Source organism: Dysidea avara, chromosome 11, assembly GCF_963678975.1.
Source record: "Dysidea avara chromosome 11, odDysAvar1.4, whole genome shotgun sequence".
Taxonomy (NCBI): Eukaryota; Metazoa; Porifera; class Demospongiae; order Dictyoceratida; family Dysideidae; genus Dysidea; species Dysidea avara.
This window is the reverse complement of record NC_089282.1, coordinates 8,514,288-8,523,891: the sequence shown is the minus strand read 5'-3', so window position 1 is coordinate 8,523,891 and position 9,604 is coordinate 8,514,288. Positions and strand designations below refer to the sequence as shown.

Below are 9,604 nucleotides of genomic sequence, written 5' to 3'. Positions count from 1 at the left end.
TACACCGTAGCACCAAAAACGGCTTATTTCCATATAAGTTACACTGTTTATACAGTAGCTAGAATAAAATCATTAATAAACATTAATTAATGAAATCTGCACTGCTATATGTATGTGTCCACCAGTTGGTAAGGAATGCAATGTACAGTTCAGTATGCATGCACAACCTGAAAAAAAAATAAACAAAAATTTTATGATAATTTAATAGCTATACACAATGATTTTTATACAGTGGTATCATAACTAGGTGGTGGTGGTGGTGGTGGTGGTGGTGGTGGTGGTGGTGCATCATCCACTAGTGACAGTTCAGGAAAACCCTCATTCTCTTTTGCTTCACGGTACTTAAGAGCATGTTTATAGTCAGGTGGCTTATCCCCTCCTGGTTTGTAATTATCTTCACTACTACTACTACTGCTACTAGATGATTGTCGTGATGGTCTTGACTCTACAGCTCCAACAGGTCCGACCTCCACTAGTTCAATTGGTGATCTTTCCCTCGCTATACGAGGAGACCTACCAGGAAGCACAACACAGCACTTAAAGCACTACCTATGCTTGTGTGTACGAACAATACAGCACTTGGGAGTGTCTTAAGACAAATATAAGCAGCACTAGGCTTTGCTTGATGCTGTACTAGCCTCTAGTGACACACCCCCTTATGCTGTATTTTCCTTACAGATGTGTGACGGTGTTTTAACTTTGGTACTTAATAGCATTAACATACAAACAAAATGAAACAGAAGTTGCTTTATGCACTGGCTACAAAGAGTATGCAATTATGTTTCTTGTTAATACAGATTTTTCTACTGCAAGCTTCCTTTAACCTGATACTGTGACAATGTCTGTCTTGCAGGAAAGGGATACCAGAATGTCAAACTTCCACTAACACTCTCTTGGTGGAGTACAATTAAGCTCAATAGACTAGCAAATAAACAACAAATTTATTGAAATAGCAACTTTTGCTAAGACCTGTACAATTTCTACATTATACTGTACTTAAATGCATCAGAGGAAGAATGAGGTGGATAAGTGGAAATGTCTCAATGCAAAGGTCTTCAGAAACAATAACTTGTGCCAGTTAGTATATAGTACAAACAACAAAAGAGTACAATGAATGGATAATACCTTTCTCTGTGTCTGAAGTATTGTCGTATATCAAATAATCTGAGGAAGCTGAGACATCCTTCACAGCAACACTCACAGAACCCTTCAGTACAATTCTTTATTGCTTTAAACCATCCACACACAGAACAGAACACAATGAGCATGATCAACACTGGTATTCCTATTACTATTGGTAGTACAATGGCCAATACTACAGGATTGGTATCTTCAGTGTTAGATGATGATCCACCACCACTGTTGCTAACTCTAGGAACAAATGGAGCTACAGTGTGAATTAAAATAAAATGCTAAAACAATTGCTCATTGAATGTTGTGTCCATTCACATGATCTATAATCAATTTGGTAAGGCCACCTAAAAACTGGTCATGGGAAATAAGGAGTTTAATAATGGTGATTACATAACTGCTCTATTAGAGCATTTGAGTTTGTGTTCTAATTCAGTTATTGTCTTATTTATGCTTAATCTCACTGCCCCTCCACTCTGCAAAATGGAAGGGCAGTAGCCCTCTGCCTATTATTTCCCAGGTCGCAAGTTATATTTATAAAGCCCTTATATATAGTACAGTGGATTCTTAGCCCACTTATCCAGATTCTCGGATAACCAAACTCTGCTTTATTAGAGTAGTGACTGTTCTATTAGGGTAGTTGATAACACTGAAAATTTTTAAAATATTCTTTATGCGATTACTTACATACAGTTTCTGAGATATGGACTTTTCAGACTTATGGACTGCCCCTTGCTCTAAGGGATCTGGAAAACTGAGGGTTCCACTGTATGTATGTATTGAGCTGAACCCTCAAAAATATTTAAGGATAGAATCACACAACGTCTTGAAGTTTGGCTCATTTGTAGTACTGTTTGACTTGTTAAAATAAATTTCAGACACAATATTTATAATATTCACAATTTTCACCATACATTTCCTAGGGAAGCCATTAAATCCTCCAAATTTGTATTGGAGCAAAATATGCTCTTGACACTTTTATATGGTTGCCTGAAATGTTATTTCTCTTTCTCAGGGCTCAGAGCACTTGACTGTTCTATTAAAGCATTTGGTTAATATTAATATACATGGTACATGTGTGCCAGTGATTCTGAAAAGTATTATAATCACCTTCAGAAACAGAGTAACTATAATATTATACTTATGGCAGTATGAGTTGACAGTGCACATGAATATTTTATATAGAACTAAATATGCACAAGTAACGTACGATCTGTCGGAGTCAGTAAACATCTTGATGATGAAGCAGTTGTAAAATCTAAAAAAGTAAGTAAATACACACATCAGTAACGTGTACTGCATGTATATAACAGAAAAAAATTGTGTTGCAGTTAATTGAAATAATACATTGGTGATATTAGCCTTTTCAAAAAGCAATATCATACAGTACAGTAGCACTGTACAGGTTTGCACTTTTTCTCACTGACTGTCTCAGCAAAAACCCGACTTGTTCGCACTAGCATGCATATTGAGAAAAAAGGAAAAATTCGTAAAGTTCGTAAAATTATGCATGCTACAAAGAAAAAAATATACAACTTTTTATGGGGCCATTACTCAAAGAATTAAGACTCAAATCGATTAAACTATACACCATCTTTTTTGACTCCTCATGAAGAGTTCGAAAACCTTTGTTTTGTTTCTGTAGCCCCAACTGTATGCGTGTCATGTGTGTTTGTTTACAATGTGGTAAGACATAAACAAGATCGTCATCATTTCTCAACTAAATCGCCAGATGCGCATGTGATTACAGGGCTAACACTATACCTTGGTTGATTTGCTAATGCATGGTGAACATTTTAACCCAAATTGCAACATTGCAGACTAATGCAAATGTAAGTTATGGCTGCAAATGTAAGTATCTGTAGTTTATCTCAGTATAGTCGCCGTAGAACATCTTGCTCTTCCTACTGTCTAGTACTATAATTCCAAAACTACTCAGTGCCCCAAGACCCCCACTGCTGTGATAGCCTATCATAGAACTTCCCTTAAGAAATCCTGGTTACGGCCATACACATGACCCTGCAACACATTATACTATATTACCACAAGAGATATAAATGTCTCCAGATAATGGGCATCTGCTTGAAAGGTCTGTTCCTTCTGTAGGAGTACGATAACAGCTAGAGAAACAAGAGCTGGTTGACTGACAGTTGATAGAAGCAGAAGTAAACCAAACAGGACTACCATCATCTGCTCTATGGATTAGATAAAAAGGCACATGAAGCACACAATGTGTGCATCAAACGTTTATGTCACTATGTGTTACACATGTACTGTACACTGAGTCACGTAAATTTGACTCTATACAATAGCTTTACTCTTTGACATGTATACACAAATACATAAAATAGCAAAAAATGTACATGTATGTAATACGTATAGTTTATTATGACAAGCAGTATTATAAACAAACATTCTCACAAATCCCTGGCTACTTACACAACACATACGTTAACTTTGGTTATTGAACTAGAGCAAGGTCTTGTTTATAATAATATAAAACATTCATGACTTTGGCATTGAATTACATAACAAGCATAAAATTTTATTTATTAGGTGCTAAACAAATAGTGCCATTATAAAATCAATTAAAGCAACTGAAAAAACAAAATAACAAAACAAACTATGTAATGTTACACTGTAGCACTGTAGCATTGTGGTTGGGATACAGTTGGTGCTTACTTACAAGTGTGTGATATGTACCTTGCTCTAGAACATAAACATAGAAGGAACACTCACTTCTCCCTAAACAACTATTAAGTTGATAAACAATCATTGCAAGTCGACAAACCCATATACTGTACATTCAGATTATATCCCATCATGAGTGAACCCATCTGTTTTTATAGTAGCAAGCAAGGCCAAGGCCCACCTCATAGAGTTTGCAGTTTGTGACCCGCTGAGCAAAAACCGGCCATTTTTGCACATTCCTCGAATTCAATTTTATTGTATCGCTGTAATCTATAGTAACAAAAGAGTGGACAGCCAAAGTTTCAACTTTTTGTAATGAACGGTCTTGGAGTCATAGCACTAGACAGTTGGAACAGTGATAAACTCGATTTGTACAGCAACAATATGGGAAAGAATTACAGGCACTCAGACAATCTATCATAACTCACGGTTAAAGCAAGCTACTGAGATGGGACTTAGCTCAATCTGTGCACCATGAACTGGCAAATCAAACAAGGTATAGTGCCTTCCCTGTACTCCTCAAGCAGAAGACCATTCCAACTAAGAAATGATGACAATGGATGTCGTTTTTACCGCATAGTAAACAAATACCAATAACTCATGTATCCTTTGCTGTGCGAACACGAAACAAAGATTTTCTTACTCTCCATAAGCAGGTGAATCCAATGACATATAGGTTTTATTTTGAAACTAATTTCAGTGTGTATGAACACGATTAAATCGTGCATAAATTTGTCATGTAGCACTCGTATTTTTACCCAGTGTATATCAAAGCGGTTTTAGGGCAAACTATAATTTTGCGAAAACGTCCGGTTTTTGCTCAGCGGGTCACATGTATGCATTTCAAGGTATACGTAAAAGTGTACCTGAGTTAGAGAGGTGGTGTGATTCATGAAAGAGGGTTTATTTGATGTGTAGAGAAATTGTTCACTGGTAATTATGACTAACGGAATAAGTATTGTACAACTTGACATGTTAGCTTCAGCCTTCTATAGTTCAAAAATGTTTTTGTTTTTTTTAGCATACACACGTTAGGAACTGCAATGGGACAAATCAGATAAACAAACTAATAAGCTACCCACAGTAGTTTCAATATATACAACTCTGTTCCAAATGCTAGTCAGTTTTCTTATATATGTACAGTACTACCTAACTTCAAAGGTAAAATTTCAGGGTACATAAATTATCTTATAAACCCTGGCTGGCCATGGTACATTTAACTTAAACCATATGGTACTAAAATGTACTATGGCCTTGATGATGGGAGTGGTACCGCCAATTTCTTTATATAAAAACTCATTGACAAGCCGAAATCGATTATGGGAGTGTATTATTGGTCACGTGATGAAAACCATGTGTCCAATTTTGCATCCTACAGCACTCAGATGGAAGCAATTTGCCGAGTAACACAAAATAAACACTCCACAGTGAAGCTTAAATTGCCCTTATAGATGTTTAGTAAATGTTGTAAACAGTCTGTAAAAGCTTTAAAATACTTGTAAAATTGTTTAACTGACCATTCCATGATACCCTTAGGACTTGCCTGCTCATGTTAACAAACGTAGTCACAACGTCAGTTGTTGCTGTCCCATAATGGATTTCACAAGTTGGTCCATATAACATATGACAGCCCAAGAATGTGGGTGTACATATCAGACAAATCACTCGGGCCCATGTGGCCCAAGGGCAGAGGGCATACATATCAGGAAAAGTTCTTATGCCCGTGTTACAACCATTACATACATACCTGCTAACAGCTCTAGTTCCCCTGCTGCGTGTGTACCCCAGTCTGTTACATACAGCATCAGCTTCTAGTGCACCAAAACTTCCTTCACATACACCACCCCACACACCGAAGAAATACAGCTGTAGTCTTCCTTCTGACCGATATGGACCATCAATCAGCCTCACACCTCCATTAAATTGGAAGGCTGGGGTACCAGCTAAAAGAAATACAACTAATGATTACATCAGAGTTGAGTAACTCATAGAATAAGTTTCAACAATTATACATTATCTAATAGTCTATAGGCTCAATTCAGGATGTTAGATCATGAATAGTGATACCTACCATTAACGTTTCACTATGCATGGTAATACACAGAGTTAACATTAAGTGTTATCAATCATTTGAGGCACATGCAGAGAGAGTACTTTACAAGTTTCACACAATGAAAAATGAAAATTCTAGCATATAATTAACCAAACAGTATGGATCACAAATTAATCAGAAACCAGCTGCATTACCCCATAGCAAATTAGTAGTACAGGTCAGGTACAATCAAGTCCAAGCATGCTCTCAAAGCAACCTGATACAAGTTACCGCAGTACAAGATTTCATAGGATTTTCCCACTGACTGACTGACTGTCCAACTATCTACTGTCATGAGTACTGAAAGTGTTAGTAGTAGAGGTCAAATGGTTAGGACATTGGCCTGGAGGTTCCTAATTCAATACTGCATGGGGTATCGTACGTACCGCTCAAACACAGCATTGTTTTGTGAAAGGGCAAGGGATTAAAAAAAATCACTATTTAAACAGTGTGGTACCTGTTTTGCTCATGAGTATTCATCCCAAATGAAATGGGTGCCACACCCTTTCATTACCAAGAGTTTTCATTGCTTAGGCTCTCACAAGATAATGTTGCGTTTGAGCGGTATGTATTGTAGTTATATTAAAGTTGTTCCATAAACAAAGCTTACTCATAATTGTTGCAAGCATAAGAATTCTGGGCATACTTAAAGCAGCCTGCAATAATGGACTGCCACAATATTACATTTTCACACTGTGCTATATGTGTGAACAATAATTTGCTTTATTAGGGAAATTACACACAAACGGACAGCAAAAATAATTACGGACTATCACTTACAGCAGACTACTCCAACATCATCACCATGGCTACACTGGCTAACCCTATTAGCATCGTTATCACAATTTAGAATATGTATATCATCATCAGAGCAATCTACTTCACTAAAATGAATAGTCCCACTACCTTGACCAAACCTAAAGTAACAAATAAGCCAAATAATGTGTTAACATATAGCTGTACACATTCTTCATATAGTATGTATCAATATAAAGAAATTTTGTTGAAATTTATGTACCTCGAAGTTTGCATGCATATGGTGTATATATATATTTTAATCCCTATAGACTTTGTAAAATTGATTCCCTAAAGGTACACTTACACAGTTTGGCCTCTTAGAGGATTCAAAGAGCTTATGATCACACATCCTATTATGAAGATTTAATGACTGATGGAAACCATCTTAGTTACAGGAAACAAATGATCTCATTAACAAGTACCAAAAAAGTCATGATAACCTACTTGGCCAATCATGTGTACATAATATATGTATTCTGTTTTGACTGGATTTCAATAGTATTTAGCATAATGTTTGTATATAGCCAGGTTGGTTTTCTAGGCCCCATTATGTAAAGATCTCACTGTTATATTTATATGTGTACTACAGGCTTCATATACATAAGAACCTATACCCCTGTGGGACAATATTATAACGTCAGCTGACTAGACTGGTCATCATCAAATTTGCATATGAAACAACCCTATAACTTACTGAACTTAGGCCATTCCTTGGAGCTATATGCATAGCAAGTATGTCTATGCAGTACAATATCAAACACATACCCAAGCCCATCAGCTTCACCAAATGACAATGCTCTACTTCTACCAAGTTGCCTACAGGCAGTATCTGCACTCTCCCTTGTGAACCCATTAATACATATTGTACCCCACTGGTTGTTGAAGAATATTTCTAGTCTACCAGAACCTTGATCAGCAAAAAATCCTGCTAATCGTAGATCTCCATGGCGTTGAGCCATAACTACAGAACATTTAAATACATGAAAACTCTACAACAAGTTGTAACTTCAAGTGCTTGGTATGTATGTAGATAATCACTTGATTTGATATCCACTGTACAGTGGTGAATTACTTCGTAAGCCTATACATTTCAGAATGAAAATTTTGAAGTGTGACAGCAGACTTTGAGTGGTAGCTATAGGCCGAAAAGAATTGATCGTGCTACAGTTTATCCCATAATGTCACTGAGGGTATTAACAATTACAGTCTTTTGGAGGGTGTACTAAACATAGAATCTATCAACAGCTACATTACTGCTCTATTCTCCCTCTTTATATATCTGCAGTCATAAGATAATATTTTATGGATAGGTCACTTCCCTTGACCTTATAATAAACATAACTGATGAGATTACTGTATGCATGTGGGATTAGTGGGGGCAATGACAAGGGGTAGTCACTTCTCTACTGTCTGCTGAAACACTTGCAACTGGGATCTAAATTTAATCAAGCAAACAAGAGGCTTTGTTGCAAGCAGTCAAGATGTCCTTAGAAGTGGTGATCAAACACCTTCGAAGACTAACGTTTAGTCACACAATATAGTGACAGTTGACAATCAAGATATCACAACTTTTTTAGAAGCAAGAAGGCAAAAATCAAAATTTTGATCAAAATTCTTGATCCCAGTCTTTTGCAAGTGTATCAACTAGCAAATTGAAAGAGGATGGCCATGCCAGTGACATTGTCAGTCTACCAGCAGTCTATCATTAAGTATTCATGATATTACGACCGGTTTAATTTCAGCAGCAAGGAAGCAAGGGTGGAACAATCAAAGTCTACGCTCAAGCAACACAAAGCTTCCTTGCTAAGCTCATGCTTGTCATGGCAGCTAGTATCCTACAGAAGACACTAAGACTATATCGTATGATAGAGCATATATACAAACATACGTAGTAAACAGCCTGATCGTTTACAATACAAAAGATCAACTGTACCGGCTAACTCACCATCGCGGAGTGTAGTGAAAACTAAGACGATCGCTAACTGATACGCCCCACCAAAAGTACGGAGAGTACACAATCCCTTGATACAGTCATGTACTATCATCGGTATAAGTTATCTTGGACTAATTCAGGCGTTTTAGTCTCGAGTTTAGTCTACCTTGAACTTTGACAAGTTCCACCCTCTATTTTACGGGATTCACAAAAGCAATCGTTTTTACCCGTATCCTAGTCTAGTGCCGCCCGCCACTGTCGTTAATAATAGAGAATCAATCACGTGATAATAAAATATAGTGGCTATCGTTGAAGTCCGTAGATAGTATTATTAGTATTAGTGTTACAGGTGGATGAGGCTCAAGGAGGCTGTGAAGTCTGATCTGTACAAAAATTAAAATATTTGCAATTACATAGCAAAAACTTATAAGTAAGTACACAACAAAATATTTAGAAAACCATCAATTATGAAGTGATGAAAGTACATAAATTACAGAGTACATAAATTACAGAAAGTGTGATAGTCCTCGGTCACATGCGACCACGTGTATGGTCCTAATGAAGAACCTGCGTGGGCATGGCAAGGGTGTGAATATAAAAAGGAAGCTATATAAATTAGCTAATACTAGTCACATCCAGCCACTCTTTATTATTCCTAGCCAAAAATATCCTCTCAGAGGCTAGAATACTTTGGTAGGCAGCATCATCTAAACATTTCCTTACAGTAGATTTGGGGTTAGTTATGGTAGGGTTGGAAAATTTGAATTAAGGTAGTTTCCAATGGAGGCTGGTTGGTAATGGCCATGTGTTGAAATTTCAATAGTTTCATAATAATTGGAGATACTTAATCTGTCAAATTCTGCCAGTAATTGTTAATATTCAACTTTTGATTGCTTTCTATTCCGTGCTGATTCCGGTTTGTGACCAATACATACACACGTGACCCTACTGTTAGCATA

At 36.8% G+C, this 9,604-nt stretch overlaps 1 protein-coding gene across 1 annotated transcript; it reads right to left on the bottom strand.

The window, feature by feature from the left end:
- Positions 1 to 59: 59 nt before the first annotated feature.
- Positions 60 to 8,863, bottom strand: LOC136237596 (deleted in malignant brain tumors 1 protein-like). The gene is made up of 8 exons (XM_066027801.1): positions 8,658 to 8,863; positions 7,478 to 7,673; positions 6,695 to 6,831; positions 5,570 to 5,765; positions 3,175 to 3,326; positions 2,342 to 2,389; positions 1,126 to 1,387; positions 60 to 513 (listed from the first exon to the last, which is right to left on the bottom strand). Exons 1-8 carry the CDS (start codon positions 8,755 to 8,757, stop codon positions 225 to 227), a joined length of 1,380 nt encoding a protein of 459 aa, XP_065883873.1. The 5' UTR covers positions 8,758 to 8,863; the 3' UTR covers positions 60 to 224.
- Positions 8,864 to 9,604: the final 741 nt, after the last annotated feature.